Raw genomic sequence first — 19,808 nt, forward strand, 5'->3', positions numbered from 1 at the left:
ACTCTTAATTTAAAGCAGGAAAATAAGATCGTTTTTTCAACGGAATGAGTATTTTTACTCTTAAGTTTATTAGATAATATGCACTTGTAATAAGATAAGGCCGTTCTTTTTCTTATTTTAAGTGGAAATTGTCTCGTTTCATTGGCAAAATGTCTCACTTACCCCCTCAATTCAAGAAAAAAATTGACTTATTTTAAGAAAAAATGACAGTGATATAAAAAGAAAAAATCTACTGAGAAGAACAACAAACATGTCCCCACTGGCATCACAGGTTTGTTTCCGGCAGAGGAATCCAACTAGCAAGAAATCGACACCAAATATGCAACCTTTACTCTGTCTTTAAAGTCATTATTAACCCAGGTGAACATAGAAGTATAACTTATAGAAAGCTGTGGTTACTGCTACATCTGACAAACACAGAGGTGAATGCAGTATGATGTATGATGTGGGACTTCCTTACTGCTTCAGAACCTGTAATTCTCACAGCTCTTTAGCCACAAAAACAATTATTGATCTGTCACATTCAAAACATGCTCTCCGTGGCTGGAAAGCCCAACTGCTGATCTTTTCTGATAGTTTAGCTGACTTTGCAATGTTTTTTTTTTTTTTTTTGTACTCTTTGTGTGTGGTCATGAGGTTGAGAATATTTGCAATGCAAACACTATCACATATTTATAAGATCAGTTGAAACAAACAAACAAAACAAAAATAAACAGTTCTGTTACATTAATGTCAGCAAATCTTTTAATCCAGATAAAATGGCTAAGACCCTGATGCAGTATGTTATGCTACATAGGACAGCTTGTGGGTGTGTGTATGGGCTTTGCAGTACATATTACTGTAAATATGTGAGCTTACAGTGTGAATGTGTATTCCTGCAGAAAGCAGATGGTTTTAGCACAGAAACATGCACTTTACAGGATGATAACTCACCCCAATCCATTGACTGGCTGTCACTGAGCATGCTCCTTCTTTGTCTCCTCTCCTCACACACCGACTAAAGGGAGCAGCCAGATGACATTTCTTTGTACCCTTAAAACGTCTCTGCTGATATTTTGTCTGAAAGGACCTCTTACTCTGACCGACCCAGTTTTCGTGTCCTCTGTGAGAAAGCCTGTGGCCTCACTTGAAGGCTGGAATTCCTGCATGATGGCATTTAATGCTCCCTGCATCTTCCTAGTAGTGTTGCTTTTCTCTTGCTGTCGCTTTGCCTGGCTTTAGTTGCCTTAAAGCGCATGTCACAGCCTAAAATAGCTCACTGACATCCTACAGTTTTCCAGTAACACTGGTTCTGTTCACTCATTCATAGTTTAACAGGGGGTTACATTTCTATTTCAAGCAAACATTTTGCCACAGCACTGTTTTATGTCAAAGACTCACATGGTAAAATACTGCTGGTATTAAGCTCAAAGCTTCACAGTCATTATCTCAATCGTAATATTTCCTGCAACCTTTTCCACCATCTCATGGCTTGCATCCACTCTCTGATGTCTGGCAGGTTTAATTATCGTGCCTAGCGCCGGCGTGGGCATCGTCCTGGGAGGTTACATCATCAAGAAGCTGAAGCTGGGCGCGAGGGAGTCGGCAAAGCTGGCCATGATCTGCAGCGGAGTGTCCCTGCTCTGCTTCTCAACGCTGTTCATCGTGGGCTGTGAGAGCATCAATTTAGGAGGCATTAACATCCCCTACACCAATGGGTGAGGAAACACTCAGCATCCCTAATACTGGTCTGTGCCCTGCAGAACAGATATGCACCCCTTGAAATTTGTGCAGTTTGTGTTTTTAATCACACAATCTTCTTTTCGTCCTTCTGTAAAAGAAAAATCAGTCATATATTGGTAATAAAATTTGATATTTTATTTTTAAAATTAAGGTAAAGAAGTGATATTTGGAAAAACATCCCAACATATTGTGGTAAATTACATGATTAAACTTCAAACGCATAAGGTGCACAAATTCAGGGATAGCTCCAGGTTCTGTGTGAAATAAACAGTGTGAATCATGTCATCAATGTGATGCATATGAGGATGAATCAGTGGAAGGTGTGGGCTCGTGATGCCGCCGCCGTACCATCATCCTCATGTGTTATGGCATTGTGTTTGCAGTGTTAATGAATAATTAGAAACACTTGCATCTGCTCTCGTGTCTCGATGAATCACTTTGTCACCTCTATTTCTGAACGCGCTGTTGGCGGCAGAACTAACGGCAGCTATGCAGTGTGTCAGCCCCGGAGCAGAGAAACATGGAGGCACTTTTCCCTTTCTGACCTTGAATCTGAAAAAATACATGGAGAAATTAATACATGGAGATTTTTTTTTTTTTGAATCATCACCCATCACTTTTAGTCTCCACTATGATATTATCCCAAATGTTGGAAGGAGGCAAAAAGCTTCAAGGCTTTCATTCCAGCATTACCAGATCAAAAACAAAGAAAATTCCAATTTTTTTTTTTTTTATGAACAATTTCATGTGAAAGTTATTCTAACACTTCTCAGTAATAACCAAAAAAAAAACATTTGATTACCTTAAAGACAGTCAAAGCCCAGATTTCTGGATGTCTGTTGGTAATGAGCTCTAACACTTTAGGTTGGTGGCCCTCATTGCCAATCTGTGGCTCCCTTTAAATATTCCCAAAACACATTATAGTCAGGACTCTGGCTAGATCACACTAATTGATTAATATGACTTCCAGCTGAAGAAATACAACAATATAAAAAAGATTATATGCGACTTAATTTAGCCAGATTCATACATAATTCTTTACTATACTATTCCATAGTTTGTAGAATATTAACTGGATTTTAACAAATTTCCATAAATCACAATTTCTTAGTTTGGCATAAAGCTTTACACAAATTAACAGAATTTTATAACACTTGTAAATCACTTCTGCCTGTTATTAAAAATTCTTATTAACTAAAAAGCAACTGTGAATCCATTCAAAGGGTGTATTTTTTGTGGGTCGGTTTGCTCAAAGCTGTCAGCGTCCCTTATTATTAGCAGCACTGGTCAGTAGTCGTGAGTAAAACAGATGGAAGGGATATTTCAGCAAATGTCCCCTTTGTTTCTGAGCTGGAGTTCAGACATGGCTCTGCTTCGCTTACAGGCTGATGAAAAATGGCAGAGCCAGAAGGCATGTAGGGTTACATAACGTCCTTAAACAGTTGTTTTCATGCAGTGTGCAATGTCCACAGCAGCAGGATAGGGTTATGTGTTAATAGTCCTATGAAAAGCTGTAAAGGACTATAGGTATGTTTATTAGACCTTTGCTGCTGGAAGACGAGTTCCATTCTTTCTTCGCTGCCTGTGGTAGTTCAGAAAGATGGAGAGCTGCTCTCCTGACTCCCTCTTACCTCTGCATTATTTAGCAGTTTTTACTTTGTGGATTTTTGGATTGGTACCTAGATCCCTTTTATAATGTATGTTATTGTTTTTAATTAGCTGCATCACATTTTAATGAATCTACTAAGTTATGTCTATGCTGGTTTCCTGTGTTTGAATCATTTTCAGTTTTTACTAACTTTAGCTGTCTAAATTTATTTTTTTAACTTCAAGTTTTACTTTTTTCCATAATCTTTAGTTATTTTGTATCATGTCTTTCATTTTATTTATTGTTTTTACTACTTCAGTTATTTTAAGTTTTAGGTATTTATACACTACAAAAAATAAGTGAAAATGTCTTTAAGTGAATTTACTCTTAATGTAAAGCAGGAAAATAAGATTGTATGCCAATAGAATGAGTATTTTTATTCTTAGAATAAGTTAAGTAGATAATATGCACTTGAAATAAGACAATGCAGTTCTTTTTTTTCTTATTTTAAGTGGAAATTATCTTGTTTCATTAGCAAAATGAAAAATTACTTATTTTAAGAAAAAAATTACTTAATTAGATTTACATTATTTTGCAGCGTGTGCTAGATGCTTCATACTTGAGCATTTAGAACAAAATATGTTTTCTATAGTTGGATGTATTTTCTTGTTACTTTAGACTTTTTCTTTTTTTGTTACTCCAAATCTTACTTTTTAAAAATAAATCTATTTTTGTTCTAGGTATTTATTATGTAGATGATTCTTACTTGAACTGTTTAAAATATTTTGTCGGTTCTGATTTGTAGTGTAACAAATATTTTTTCTTTTTTTATGTTATTTTTACGTGAATAACTCGGTTTTGTTTTTTCAATGTCCACAGTGTTAACTCACATATTTTCTGTTTTACTTCCAGGTCTATGTATTTAAATTTCTAATTATTTAATTTTTTTAAATCCTTTTTCACTTTATTGCTGCTCTGTTTTGTTAATTATGTAGTTTGGACATTTTTTAGTTGTTTTAACGTATTACTCGCTTAATTCATTTCTTAGTGCTTATTTTTGTAATTTTAGCAGTTGCTTCTTGAATCAGCGACTTTTCAATGTTTTTTATCACCTCAAAACTGTAACAAATGTTTTTAGCTCTTTTCAGAGAATAATTCAGATTACTTAGCAACCTGATATCAAGGCTGTTCTCTGCATAACTATTTCCTTTAACATTTCTGTACTTAAATCAGATGTTAGATTTCTGCTTTTTTTTGCATTTCTTATCAGAATTTAAGAGGCAATATACTTATTTCAGATGCAACAAAGAGTAAAATGTTCTTATTCAAGTGGATTTCTTCTTTTGTCTAAAAATATTACTTGTAATGACCAAAAATATTAAATAATAAAAATAATAAAAACATTTAATTTAGCAGAATATGAGGCGTTAGAAACATCATTTTAATATAATAGGTTTAGAAGTTTTCCTTTTTGTTCTCATCAGCTATTGTGTTGTTAAGATCTGTCCTGGCCTGTTCCGCATTGCCCAGCATGAAGCTTACCAAAGAAAACCCGGGCTTCGCTTCGCTGCGTCTGGTTTGGACTAAGCCAACGTCCTGTTTCAGTTAAAGGATCTGTTCCCACAGTGTCCTCAGAGCTAGACAGCATATTTCACCTTGTTGATCCCTCTGCTCTGCTTTTCAAAAAGGAGCTGGAAAAGAGAGAACTTAGCGTATGACACAGTCTAACGGATTAAACAGCTTTTCAGCTGTAATATGTTTAGGTTTTCTGCTTCTCTCTTGATGTTTCACACCTTGAATGAATGTCCAGATATGCAAAAAAACAAAAACATAAAAAAATAACACAGTTAACAGTTATTTTAAATGGCTTCTTATATCAATGTGCTTTAAAAAATACACTGACATAAAAAAAACTCTTTTTTACTGACAAAGTATGATCTAAATTTACACTACACTTTCATAGTTCTGTGGTGCAATTATCATACCAACCATTTAAAGCACTGATTACTAATTAATAACCAAAATATGCAGGTAGAAAGGCCACTTGACCAAGGGCACAGGGACTTGTGGAAGGGATTAGAAGAAGGGATTAGAAGCTGAAATCAAACTGTTTTTTCCCACTTTGTAGCAGCATCAATGCTGAAGCCTATGGTAGGGCTTTGCGTGGGGCATTCACTGTTCACAACGTTATCCGTTTTTTTGAGATGTAGATAAAATCTCTCCTGAATAACTGAAGATTTATACCTGAAAATGGAATTTCCTGTTAAACAGAAAGATTTAAAAAATAAATCATCCTTTTTGCTAAAATCCAAAATATAAATACAAACCAGCCAGGATTGATGTCTACCCCACTAATGTTTTTCATACCATCAGTACCATAAACGATCTCTGCTTCCGATCCTGTGAGTATAAGTTGTTCTCTCCGTTTGTCTCTGCAGTCCTACGCTGACCATGACCCACTGGAACCTGACAGGCAGTTGCAATGTAAACTGTGGCTGCAAAATCCATGAGTACGCACCGGTCTGTGGCTCCGACGGCATCACCTATTTCAACCCCTGCCTGGCCGGATGCAGCACCGTCGGCAATGACAGCACTGGGGTGAGGGCCTACACATTTTTACATCTCATACCAATAAAAAGGGATGCTTTCTTGAGAGTGAGAACCAAAACATCCTATTGTCTGACCACAGATCAGGAACTACACAGACTGCGGCTGCGTTCAGAGCCGGCAGGTCATCACTCCGTCGAATGGTGGGCAGGTCAACCAGCTCCAGCTGGTGATCGTCAAAACGTACCTGAACGAAAACGGCTACGCACTTTCCGGGAAGTGTGATCGGACCTGTAACACACTCATCCCCTTCCTCATCTTTCTCTTTATTGTCACACTCATTACCGCGTGTGCCCAACCCTCAGCCATCATAGTGACGCTCAGGTGAGATGCCGTCTCTGGCGGCGGTTCTTTGATCATCTGGGATACAACTTCCTGTCTTTATACCCTGTCGATCTTTCCTGCAGGTCTGTTGATGAACAGGAGAGGCCTTTTGCTCTCGGGATGCAGTTTGTTTTGCTCCGAACTCTTGGTATGTAACCAACACCTCTGTTATTTCCCACCTCACACTAATAGCACATTTTAGGGAAAAAAATGTTTTCCTACTAATTAGATCGAAATGGCCCTCAGAGCTGCTTTAGGTGGTTATAAAAACATTTTTTTTAACACATTTTTGCTCCGACTACCATTCTGCAATGTTAGAGAGCAGGAATGCAGCTTTCAACTGAATGTCTCTTAACTTGTGTTGGTAGATGTATAAAAGCCCTCTGGGGGTAGGAGTTATGTTGCAGCATGTCTCTGATCAGCTTTGTATAACCATGTGAACATAAAAGCTGCCACGTCTTGTCATAAACCTGTTTTCATGTCATAAACCTCTGCACGTTATGAGCACAGATAGGGGGGAACAGCCTTACAAGACATTTTAGATGAACTAATGCAATTAACAGGAAGTATTCTGGCAATAAGAATCTAGTTTACCTTATTTTTTTTCTGAACCATCAGATTTAATCCTATTTCATTGCAGCAATATTATTACAAATTATAATATATACAGATATCTGAGTACACTTTGTCAGAGAAAAAAAAATCTGCCTAAATGTAAATAGCATTTTATAAGGTCAGAACATACAAAGGGAAGAATCTTTGACCTTTCCTCTTTGCTCACTATTTGTTGAAAATTCAGTCCTCTCTCTTCTCTTCAGCTCATCCACAGGATTTGGGTCTAAAGGCCTAGATGGCAATTGTTTAAATTTAAGCTTGTGCCCAATGGACCTCACCTTTATCTATTTGGACCTAAACCCGGGATCTTTTTTTAACTGAAAGACCTACTTTATTTTAATTTAATCTCCTGGTATTCTTAAGACTTCCTGAAGAAATACTTTCCAACAATTCTTTCCAAACCCACAGCATGACAGTACTTTGCTGTACTTTTTCACAAAGAGTTGGTTTTCCAAATATTCATCCCACCTGGGATCTATTTAATAAACCATATCATAGGATCCATACTAGAGCTGCATGTATGCTCTAAAACAAAACATAGTGTACATTAAAAAAAAGCTTGCATACACACACATGCGCATACTCGTTCTGCCATCGTAGTGAGGACCATGTGTTGACTCCCATTGATTTTCAGTAATTTTCCACCCTTTCTATGCCATAATCCTAAAACTAACCCTAAACCTAACCATTACTAATGCATACCTCACCCTAACCAATTGACACCTTAGCCCTAAACCTAACCATTAGCAAAATAGCATGTGAGGACCGGTAAAATGTCCTCACTTTGCAAAAACTGGTCCTCAATTTAATGGTGAAATTGGAAAAATGGTCCTCACTCTGATGGCTAGACAGGTACACACACACCAGCAAGCAGTTTCCTTTCATAAGTCACAGGTGAATTTCATTATTTGTGTCTAAGGTTCCTCCTGATATTCTGCTCTCAACACTTCTACATTCAATCATAAATGATAAATGCAAAGGACCTAACGAATGTTAATATGTTTAATCAGCTTTAATCAGGTGATCATTGTTTGTTGGTGAGAAAACATGTAAAAATTGTGCAGACTTTGGCTTATAGGCTTATTATCCATGTACATGGTTCTTGTGTATACTTACTGCTAAAGTTCTCCGAGAGTAAGCCTAGACCAGAGGTCAAAAGAGACTCTGCAACATGTAAAGACACCATTACTTAAAAGACGTTCATCTTAACTCCGAGCTAAAATCTAACTTAAATTATTAAAATATAAATCAATTAGATTCCTGTAAAATTTATAAAAAATATTTCCTTAACTAAAAAAGTAAATGTACCCTTATTCAAAGTTACATCATTTTTACTTAAATATACTGAGGTGATCAAAGATACATTTAAGGCTTTATATCATTAGAAAGGACTGTCAGGGTGTGACTTCAGGTAAGCTAAATGGTGCCACCTTGTGGTTGAAATAATACTGCATGAGTAAATTTGGTAACTTTAATAAAAGGCTGCACGATATTAGCATATACAATTGTAATGGAATTACTTTAAATTGTTATGGTTGTTTGCTTTTTCAACAAAAAGAAATCTGAGTTTTAGCATTTAAGCTTTCGACTTGTCTGCATAAAATACATTTTGAGTTAAGTTTACGAAACAGTGATGAATGGCCACAGAGATGTTAAGCTGATGGAATATAATCTCGCAGATGCATTTTGGCAAAAATGCATCTTTATGTAAGAAAGAAAAGGTTTATTTGACTACTTTTAAGTAAATTTTTTTCAGGTTTCAGTTATTAATCCATGATTCTCCTTCCTCAGCCTATATACCCACGCCCATCTACTTCGGCGCCGTGATCGACACCACCTGCATGCTGTGGCAGCAGGACTGTGGCGTGCATGGCTCCTGCTGGGAGTACGACGTCACCTCATTTCGTTTCGTCTACTTCGGCCTGGCCGCCAGCCTGAAGTTTGTCGGCTTCATCTTCATCTTTCTCACCTGGTACTCGATCAAGCACAAAGAGGCGCAGGCCGAGCGCTGGCGCCAGCACCTGCCTCCTCTGGGTACAGTCAGTGAGCTCGTCTGTCACGCTGGCGGCCGGAAGAGCCATGCCCGTACCCGCTCCTGCCCCGTGTTCATCCCGCCCCGGCCTGACATGCCGGCGGCGATGCTGCTCGACCGTGGCCACAGCAGCCTAAGCTGCCCTGGTAACGGCCTCAAAACAATACCTCCTGCTCTCTTACTACCACGCCACCACAGAGGCTCGGCCCATGTCTGAGAAAGGGGGGGTACGTTGCGACGTGTGCCTTCCTGTTTGTGTCTCAACACGGCGTCTACTTTACAAAGCACCGACAAGTGTACCCACCGTACCTAAAGGGCTGGTCATAGATTCATGATAACCTCAGCATATCATCATCTGCAGCCACAACGGATGGACGATGTAAGAACATTAAACTGGTGCTACAGACAAAACAATGTCTGTATAGGCACAAGAGTCATCAACACAAAAAGCACAACACACTGTACTATGCAAAAAGCAGCATCCTGTTCCTTTCCTCTCAATCCTACTTTACAAAAACCTTCATTTTACTACCAGAGCTGTTTCCTCTGTCTTGTCTAAGGGGGATTACACATCTACAGTTATATTGGAATTAGGATTTGTATTTCTGTTCACAATTCTTTATTTTTTGTTAGTTATTTCCCGTAACAGTGCCTCTAAGGCTGTTTAAGCCAGTCCAGGTCACATGTCTGGCTGTCAGGGTCAATGTTGGCCGCAGAAAAAAAATTTAATATTGTCTTTGCCAACTAAACCATGTTTGTCACTAAATTATATAATCTCAGCAGAAAACTAAAGGAACAAAAAAACATCTAAAAACGTGCTGAAGCTACTGAAAATCCTAAAGATGTGAAGATGGGTTAAAAAAAAAATAATAAAAAATTGGCATTACTTTTTTGGCTTTGTACTTATACTCATCCATTCCAGCAGTCATCAGATGTACAGATTTAGCTGTGTAGACTTTTACAGATGTAATGCAGAAGAGCATGGCTAAAAATCCAGATAGGGAAAAGGAGTCTGTGTTGTTTGGTGCCATCTAGTGGACAAAATGAGTTTTGCAAAGAGCTATTGAGGGGGAAAAAGTGTTCAGATCTTCAGTATGTTCAGGAATTCATGATTGCCAAAATAATAATAAAAAAAGCTTGTCTCTAAACCTAGCTGTCTAGAAAACAATAGATGTGATTTTTTTTTTATTTCAAAGGTAAAATGGATTAATGTGAGTCTTTTCTGCTAGTTTGGTTCAAGTTGGCCCAGGAACTTTTCACACTTTACGACAAATTTTTGTTGTTGGGTTTTATGTAACAGAGCAATGCAAAGAACTGCATAAATTTGAATTAGACAGTAATAGTTTTTTTTTTTTTTTTTTTTTTTTTTTTTAACATATGTAAATGAAATATATGCAGATTGTTTACTGCAATCGTCCAAAATTAAACAACTAAGTACAAATCTAGTTGCTTCTTGAAGAGAATTGTTTGGGAATATAAGTGAACAAAGTAGATAATGAAGACTTTTATGATTGTGTACAGACCTTTGGTCCTGTCCGGTGTTTAAAGTGCTTCATAAATAAAGTTGGTATGGTATGGTACAGCAGGAGGCAGGTCAGGTTTAAGGTTAAAGAGAGCCCAGTTTAATCTGCCATTTGAAACAGCAAAGATGCACAGCTGCAAACCTATTCAGGTCATTTACCTAAACTGACAGGTTGGCTAAAAGGACAGCACCAGTCAGAAGAATCCATACATGTAAAACCTGACATTTAGAGGAAAAACTGCACATGATGCTAATAGAAAATCCCTGTGGTTGAACATGGTGGTGGTAGAATGAGATATGGAACCTGGTCTGAAATGATTGGGAGATGGATGGAGTGAAATTCAGGGCAATCTTGGGAAAAAAAAAAGAAAAGAAAATTGCTGTAGAAAAGCTCAGGGAGGTTCAAGCACAAGCAGGATGAAAACCTCAAACAGACAGAGGTACAGTAGAATCAAAGCAAATTAAGGAGTTGGAATGCGTAGTAGCCAGACCTTACTGCAGTTTGTAAATAATCTCTGATCTTTTGGAGCTTAGTCAAATAATCGGCAATTATTCTTTTCTCTTTAAATGATGCGTCCTTTTCTAATTATGTGCTGATTTGTGTTGCTCTTTCACATAAAAACCTAAATAAAATAACCTAACCTGTCAAACGTGGGTTTTAACTGTCAACATATACGATAAGAAACTCTGTTCAGATCTATGAAAGAAAAGAAAGAAGTTTTCCTTTTTCGTTTCTGTTTAGCCAAAAGAAAAATTAAATTATTTTGAAAACCAGACTTATATTTTTTTCTTTTTTTGGAACGTACCAGGGTGTTTAAAAGCAATTATTGTATTTTCATAGTGTGTTCTCTAAGACAAAATAAGGATTTGACCAAAGCTCATGGTCTTGGTGTTTGTTTTATAAAAGGTTTAATGGAGGCTCATTTCAGTATTACTGTGGTGCAATTCCTTAATAGTATTTATGTGTGATCATTGTGTAAATAATAAAAAAAACAATGCATATAATAGAGCTCACCCATAGCTAGATATGTATTAATAATCCATGACATTGTACCAACAAAGCCAAAAACAAAACAAAAGCTGAGAGACATTGAACAAAATCATCCAAATAAAGAAAAATATCAGAAAAGCTTGTCCTATATATCTATATAGATATATATAAAAGTAAAGACTGTCTACTGTTCCTCCAATCTCCAAATTTTCCTCCCAGGTAATGCAAACCTGGATGCACAACAATTCAGGAAAGAAGAGTAGAAAATCCTGCAGATGAGTTTGCAGAGGTCTGACTTCCAGAGACCACCTCCAGCTTCAGTGCCCTGCTCTCTGAACTAACATCTGGACTACCCACACAAGGCTTCATGCACACCCTGGAGTTTGGCTTTAATGCACCGTCCCTCTTTTCATCATTTGGACCAAAGGTTGAATTTTCTGAATAAAAACCTGAATCTGTTTTCTTTGCTCCCCCAGCAGCAGAAGTCTAATTGATGTTTGTGAACGCTTGGTTTGCAAATGCCTTCAATACTTGATCATAGTCATTAAACTTGAGAACAAAAAGAATAAAGGTTTGTCTGGACTCAATATGTTGTGCAGCTCATAGAAAATGGACGAGTCAGAGTTTCAAATGATAACTGTTTATTTCGTCATCAGGTCATGGTTTTTCTGAAACCATACTTGGTAAAGAAGAAAAAGAAGGCAAAATGACATTTTGCAGAGTAAGATTTAAAGCTGAAATACATCTTGGACATTATTTAAAGGAGTTTGCAAAACTTTAGACTAAAACATACCGTCGTATAAAAGCGCACAGTTAAAAAAAAAAAAAAAAAAAAAAGGTACAATTTAAACATTCCCCTTTGCACATGTAAAGCAGCCTCAACATTTGTGTAATGTAGAAAAAAACCCTCTTTAATTCGAGTATATTTATTCAGTATGAAATGAATTTAAAGGTAATTATATATCAATTTAATGAAAGGTAGAGTGCATTAGACCAAATGTGGCACAGGCCACAAAAAGGGAATAGAAAACATGCAGGTAAAACTGAACTGGAAGGCAGGATATGGCCACATGAAAATAGCTTCTTGGGCAAAACATGATCCTATACAGAGTAAGGGCTAATAAAAAGGGCTGCATGAAATTATCCTGCCAATAATAACAGGTAAAGAAAAAAATTTAAACAATTGTGGCAAGAAGACTTTTTAAAACCACCATTATAAATGCTACTGGGATCTCAACTGGAGCGGCATGGTGATCAGATAAGATAAGGTTAGCTTTAGCAACATCTACGCATCCTGCTGCGTTTGGTTTCAACAAAGGATTAATATATGTGGACCCACCCTACTAGTGTTAAGCACAGTGAAGGATCTGTGATGCTATGGACCCTTTTCCTTTCCAAAGGCCCCGGGATCCTCTTCGGATGGCAGAGAATCATGACCTTTAAATTTCAAGGCAATTTTAAGTGTAAATTTAGTGACCTCTGACAGAAAAGTGGGTCATTATAAGAGTTAAATTAAAACACACCAAAGTGAGCCGCTGGATCTTTATCATTTAAGGTTGAGATTCTGCTAATGCAACTAAATATTGATTTATTACCATTTATTTTCAAGTTTACCTACTGAACACCTTTTACAAAGATTTACCAGTAAAGGTGTAGGGGGTTGTAGCCTTAGATGGTCAGAGATCTGAATCCTGCTCCACATTAGTAATTAGTGACATCTGGACCTCTTGGCGATCATGTAATCGATCATTGTTTTGTGATTAATCCGACGGGCAAGAAAAGGCATGAGGATCGTCAGAGTGCAAACCACAAAAAAAAAAAGTAAAGTATCTGGGAAATTGGCACTATGCGAGGATAATCTAAAATGAGTCGTTTCATGATTGTCTAAACTGAATTTACTGCCCTGCAGAAGGAGGGAAACGCCTACAGCAGACATCACATATCCACATTTTGTTGTTTTTCTGTCCAGTTTTGTTTTGATTCATAAACTCTGAGGGCATAATGGAAACAAATGTATATATTAATGAGGTGAGCCGTGATTTGGGCAAACAAAGATGTCAGAGAAGCCTGTGATTGGGCAAAAGACCGCAGAGTTACTCTGTAATCATCCATTCAGCTGCTGAGATGGTTTCACCACCCACTGGATTTACAGAAACAAAACAAACAGAAAAATTAAATATCCATAAACAAACTTCAGCCTTTCTGTTTGGAAATAACCAGCTTCAGTTTGGCTGCATTAAGGCTTTTATATATATTTATCATACACGCATTTATTAGTAACACTGTTGACTAATAAATGTTGACACCAGTAAAAAAATAACTTTAAGTCTCGTCGTATAAATCTGACTTGACTGATGCAGACCGGCTTGGCTGTTCCTCCTGCACAGCTCATCTTCTAACTAGTGTCTGTAGTAGATCTCTGGCAGGTAGATTGGACCACCCGCCTGCCTCAGAGGGTCTTATTGGAGGTCTCGGTCACAGAGCCGCTGCCTTCATAGTCCAAGCTGAGGGGCAGAGGGGACTGGGGCAGGGCTTTGAGGACCACCCCGACTCTGTAGGCTGTGCTAGTCTGTGTGGGGGAGGTGGTTGCTGGGCTTTGTGTGGAGCTGCTCTGCACCTCTGGCCTCAGAGTCTGTGAGGACAGAGGGAGATAGCCTTGAGCCTGGAAAATGTCCTCGTCTTCAGGGTCCAGGCTGTGGCCTGGAACCTGCCGGCTGGAGTCTAACTGGGCACGGAGGCTGTTGTGCGTACGCATGAGAGTATCGTGTCGCGTCTCCAACTCGGTTGGTCCGTTCCCGCTAAACATTTCTTCCTCCAGCTCCTCCAGCTGCTGCGTCCAGGTGTGACTCGGGTTGTCCTTGGCTCTGCGGGGAACCGACGACGACAAATCAGCCTCTCTGAGTCTGCTTACCAGGCTCTCAGGAAGGTCGTTCACAACAGATTCCAGTTTCCATTCTGGTTTTGAAGGTGCTGGCGGCTTTATGCTGGGATCGGGGGTGGCGAGTCGAGTCTCTGTAGCCAGAAATGACCAGATGTCGCCGGTGGAGGCCAGCTCTTCTCCGCTGGCCTCTTCAAGGCTTCCACCCCCGGCCCCAGAGCCCAGCTCCGGCAGGGTGGAGTCGTCAAGCTTTCGGGTTTGGTTGAATTGTTTCAAAACGTGTCGCAGTGCAAACATTTTATCAACATCCTTCTGGAAGTTGGCCCAGTTATCTGGGCTGGGTCTGTAGTCTGGCCTACATTCATACAGGCTTTCATTTATGCTATACAAATCCTCCAGTTCCTGCCAGTTCACCTCCTCATCTGTCAAGTTGGGCAGCTTAACCCTGTCGTCCTTCCCATACTGGCTGTGTGCTGCTAAAATAAGAGCAGAGAGAAGACTTTCAGAGGCAGAAAATAGGAGGTGCTCTTCTTTAAGTTTATGCAGACAGCATGCAGTCATGCCCAGCTTCTGGATCTGACTACAGCAGCAAACAGTAAAGGGTTTGTGGCACCAAGCAGAAAGCTCATTTCCAAGCAGCACAAGCTTAAAACACCACTAACTCAGCTCAAGCCGCAAACATTGCAAACATGAAAGTCCAGATAAAAGATGTATTTAATAACCTAACACAGACTAAGCTCCACATTAAAAGCAGTGCTTTAGACACACATAGACCCCTTTAACTCGTTTATATTTGTTCATGTTACATCCATGGAAAACGCCTCAATGGATTTTACTGGGATGTGACAGAGCAGAATAGAAGTAGCAGATAATGGTGAGATAGAAGGAAAAGGAGCATTCGTTTAATTGATAGAAAAAGAAATCTTTAAAGTTTGCCAACCATTAGTATCCCCCTCCCCTTAACTCTGGTGCCTCTAAATAAAAACAAGTATAACCAGGTGCTTCAACAGCCTCAGTATGAATACATTAATTCCCCCAATTTAGTCAGCCCCACGGTGAAAAACGACAGTGGCAGCAGAAACAATGACCCTAAATATAAATGCATACATCCAATTGATATTTTGTTAAAAGATTTGAAAACACAAATAGGCGATACGTCCAATTTGACTTGTCCTCTACCCAATGGATAGTCTCTAGACGTGCAAACCGGTAGATAGATGCCACTAGTAATCGCAGGAAAAGTGAATCTTCTGATTATCAACTCAAATGCAGTAAATTGAACTTTGAAAAAAGAAAAATGCCTCATTTAGCTTCTACCTCAGTATTCACCCCTTTGTCTTGTTTTCTCAAATCCGAATAAAATATGTCGAATTCTGAGTTTTTGTAACATGACATAATGCCTAAAGGTTCAAGAGGCATGGATACCTCGGCACGGCACCGAATCTTACATCATAGCTAAAAAACAGGCCTGCATTAAAATGAGATATGAGGAGAGGATACCTGGAATAAAATCAGTTGTGAGAGAAGGAACACAAACTGCTGAGCAGTGTAATCCCAGTTAAGGAGATAAAGTAAAAAAAGAAAAAAGGCCATCAAAGAAAAATAAATTTACAGCAAAAGCAAACTCTAAATGCAAATAGATTGGTGTACAAGCAAAGAAAAGAAAAATGAATATCTGCATCATCATCGCCCCTTTGAAACTGGCTTTTCTGTAACTACTGCAGGAAGAGATGGTTGGACATAAACTGAGGGACTCGCATAAGAGAAAGGCTCGATCTCCTCTTTGACCATTTTCGATGCTGCTGTCGCCTGGTAAGCAGGTGTCAGAAGGGTCAAAAGGCAAAAAGGGTTCAATTCTAAAGTGACATTGAACTACTGCTGCTGTGGCTGTGAAGTTACTGGAGATGCACTGAGCAAAATTGTATGATAAAGTTACCGTATATAGAAGCTTTAACCTGCTGATACTGTGGATCTACTTCTGATTTTATTTGAGGTATAACATTATCCAGCAAAGTAAAAGTACAATTATTTTTGAAACAGAAGTTCATGTTTGTATATTCCAGTAAATGAAGATTTCTGAAAGTCGCGAAAAGTTTCAACACTTCCAATATGAAATGCTAAATAATCGTTAGTTGCAGCCCTACTTAATTATATTATATCCATTATTGAGTTTTCATTATGTTGCTGAATTATAACCCCGTCGATACGATTGGTTTGCATTGGACCGATTTGATTATACATATATGTTGTCTGCCATAATAAAAAAGCTATAATGGCATCTAATTTGAACTTCCCTTTGCAACTATATAAAAACTGCTTAGAGTGGGAGTTGTTTTTTTTGGAACATTTTCTAAACATGTCTATAAAAGTACCTTTCATGAGATGAGACTCAATCAGAAGTTTAGAACTCCTTGCAAGCAAGTCAAGCTCCTCCACACCAAAATCTTACATCCATGTCTTTAAGGATCCTGATTGATTTACTTTGGTCACATAAAAATGAAACACGAGGCTACCTTCACACACTGTTCCCACAGTAAATTGTCTTGGCATGTGAACGTATTACTAAGGATGAAGCATAGGTGCCAAACTGACTGATAAGTTGGATTGCCAGAAAGTCTTCCAGTGTTGGAATCATTTAAACAAATTAAGTGTTTCGCTTTTCATTTAGTAATGTGTGACTTGGATGCAGCTGCCATGGAAACCCATTCTATGAAGCTCCTTATGCCTTATTTTGGTGTAAATCTGCACACCACGTAAAGTTTGAACGCGATTTGCTATTGACTCCTCAACCTCAGCACCTCAGCATCTGTTTTTAAATGTTCACGGCCTGCCAATTTGTGGCAGCCATAAAAGTGATTGAAATAGCTTGATTTTAGGATTAAAGTTTCACTTTAACCATTAAAAATGTCCAACCTGAAGCCTTCGTCATTCATAACCTCCCTACAGAAAAGGGTAGTCCATGTTACTTGGTGCACTTTACAGAAGTTGCATTCATTGTTCAAAAAATTGGTCAATAGGCAAATTTTCAGTGCATCTCCAGATGTTACACAACCAAAGAATGGGGTGACGCTTTCTTTACGTGGATATGGGTGAAAATGCATGAAATATGACGGCTTAGAAGAATAGTTTAACATTTTGGGTGCTGCGCTGGTTTAACTGTCTGGGGATTGACATTCCTCTCATATCCAGTTATTTTGTAAAACACCAAGAGGAAAGTAGCAATAATTGTCTCCAGTGCTTATTTCCCAAAGTGTCAACCTACTCCTACCTCTTAACATAAAGATGTATGAGGGAATAACAGTGTCATGCACTCTACAGCTTTGGACGTTTGCTTTTCTATGACCATGCTATGCTATGAAAAGCTCGAACATGTTTTATACTTTGAAGCAAATGTGTAACAATATGAAACAGAGATGATCTTGCATGTCTCAGGTGGAGTGCACATTGATTGCAGATGAAGATACATACAGACTGTGTGCTCAGAGGAAGACGGATTTAAGCTCTGTTACGATTTGTTAGCATGTTCCCAGCATGCAGCCACAGGTGAAGCATCAGCCCCCCACGGATGGACATATTAGTGGGAATGAGGCAAATTCTGCCCATGCAGGTGTTAAAGGGGGGAGAAAAAAAAAAAAAAAAGCTGCTGAAGAGGAACAAAACTTTTTCGGGTACCTGTGTGGCTCATAGCTTCCTCCATCTTTACCTCCTGATTGGAAAAAAATAACAGCAATGGATTGTTAATGTCTTGATTCAAAGGGATGTAGGAGGGAAACATCAGTCACACTAAGGCTGTCCTTCATGCATCGCTGCTAAATACTACAGTGAAAAGCAAACACCGGATAACTAAGGGGAGAAAAAGAGAATTAGATGTGAAAAAAGGAAAACATGGAGGCAAAGTTGGTATAAGGTAAACTGGATTTAAAAGGTGAAGAAATAAGAAACCAATAGAAAGATTTTGTAGGTCAGGTCACATTTTAGTCATTCATGTCCTGCCGAATTAATTCCCTCCAACAATAAACCTTTAATCATGTATTTCAGCAACAAAACCATCTGCAGATGTGACACCAGTCGGTTTACTGCTTTACAGAACAAGCGATTCATTCAAGGAATGGCAGCCAACTGGATTGAGAGCCTTCGGGCTATTTTTGACACGTGTTGGCGTGCTTTTCACAAGTCCAGCGTGCTAATAGTGAAACAAAAATCAAGTTTCTGGACCACATTTTGGCTGCTCTTTGACTGCATTCTGCAGCTGCTAATTACAGACTTGAAGGTTTTACCCTGTGGTCATAAACATCGTAGGCAGTAATGCCACACGCAAACACAGCAGGTTTACATCACTGTAACATTACGTAGCGTACACCTCCACCACAGAGATCTGTGACCCAGTGACAGTATGCATGCTAAAATCTTTAACACACACAGTGAGACAGGAAGAGACAAAGACAGCCAAAATGGACAGCCGTAAACTTAATCACAAACTGTTACTGCGTATATACATATATTATGGGGGGTTGGGACACTGCAGAAAAGATCCAGGGCTGAAAGAGAAGTTTTGGTGTAAGAGTGACTTAGATGTCAAATGCAAATCTCTGTGGCGATTTTGTGGCTTTCTCCTGAAATAGGTCACCTATCGTTAAGTAGATCATTTTTAAACACATGCAGCATGCAAGAATGTTCAAATGCACACCATATGAAATCAAAGGGACTCGTAACAGAAGGGTATGACCAAATAAATCGTATAACAGCTATCTGTTATTGCTGGTGGGGTAACAACTACCACTACATCCCCTCTATGAGTCCATTTATCTAAAAATCTCTGTATGCCCTCATAAACATGTATGACATGAACAAATTTATATTCTTACCCGTATCCAAGCCTTTAGGTCGGGGATTGCACTGTTTGTGCCCTTGACAACTCCTCATTTCCATGAGTTGTGCGTGGAGTGTGTTCAGGACGTCCCGATCCACAGCGTACACCGCGTTGGTCAGCTGCAAAACAATTTTAATTGTGTCTATAAGCCTCTTTTTTTTGGAACCAGCCAAAGCACAATCTCACTTCATGACAACAATAAAAAAACTTGCCTTAAAATGTATACAAAAAAACAACAACTACTCAGACGTGTCAAGGTCTTCAAAGTAAGCAAACTCCTCGTTTATTTTAAGAGCGATTAAGCTTTTGAGATGAGCCATAACTAATCTAGTTTAAATCAATATATATTTTTTACCCTCTTGGAAATATATAAGTGAGCCAATCACAATGAATAAACAGACACACAGATTAAAGACGTATCTTTACCCACCTGGTATGGGTCACTGTTGAGATCAAAGTATTCCAGGAAGCCGGTGGAGAACTCGCAGAAGAGTGTGTTGTGGGTCTCGTTGATGGTTCTTAGGCACCAGTAGGTGTTGTTGTTGGAGCTGGTGCAAGCACAGAATCCACCCACTGCGAGATAATTAACACCATCATCATACTCAGGCTGGCAAGTTTCACCAGAACATAGGAAAAGTTCGATGCAGAATGAGTAAAAG

At 38.7% G+C, this 19,808-nt stretch overlaps 2 protein-coding genes across 8 annotated transcripts in view; one reads left to right on the forward strand and one right to left on the reverse strand.

The window, feature by feature from the left end:
- Positions 1-9,745, forward strand: part of LOC119785243 (solute carrier organic anion transporter family member 5A1) — a 50,438-nt gene extending 40,693 nt beyond the window's left edge. Inside the window, exons 6-10 of one of the 2 annotated variants that reach the window (XM_038287787.1) lie at positions 1,499-1,697; positions 5,749-5,908; positions 6,000-6,241; positions 6,325-6,389; positions 8,648-9,105. In XM_038287787.1, coding sequence (XP_038143715.1) covers positions 1,499-1,697; positions 5,749-5,908; positions 6,000-6,241; positions 6,325-6,389; positions 8,648-9,105 — 1,124 coding nt within the window. Of the gene's footprint in view, positions 1-1,498; positions 1,698-5,748; positions 5,909-5,999; positions 6,242-6,324; positions 6,390-8,647 lie in introns of both variants that reach the window. The other variant, XM_038287788.1, reaches the window with a different exon arrangement.
- Positions 9,746-12,025: 2,280 nt separating this feature from the next.
- Positions 12,026-19,808, reverse strand: part of sulf1 (sulfatase 1) — a 48,461-nt gene continuing 40,678 nt past the window's right edge. For 2 of the 6 annotated variants that reach the window (XM_038287781.1, XM_038287782.1), the window contains exons 17-19: positions 19,580-19,722; positions 19,145-19,268; positions 12,026-14,755 (exon numbers count right to left, since the gene is read on the reverse strand). In XM_038287781.1, coding sequence (XP_038143709.1) covers positions 13,851-14,755; positions 19,145-19,268; positions 19,580-19,722 — 1,172 coding nt within the window. In that variant the 3' untranslated portion in view covers positions 12,026-13,850. Of the gene's footprint in view, positions 14,756-16,037; positions 16,089-17,951; positions 17,986-19,144; positions 19,269-19,579; positions 19,723-19,808 lie in introns of all 6 variants that reach the window. The other 4 variants (XM_038287784.1, XM_038287783.1, XM_038287786.1 and 1 more) reach the window with 4 other exon arrangements.

Source organism: Cyprinodon tularosa, unplaced genomic scaffold, assembly GCF_016077235.1.
Source record: "Cyprinodon tularosa strain WSP-4 unplaced genomic scaffold, ASM1607723v1 ctg245, whole genome shotgun sequence".
In the NCBI taxonomy this organism is placed as follows: domain Eukaryota; kingdom Metazoa; phylum Chordata; class Actinopteri; order Cyprinodontiformes; family Cyprinodontidae; genus Cyprinodon; species Cyprinodon tularosa.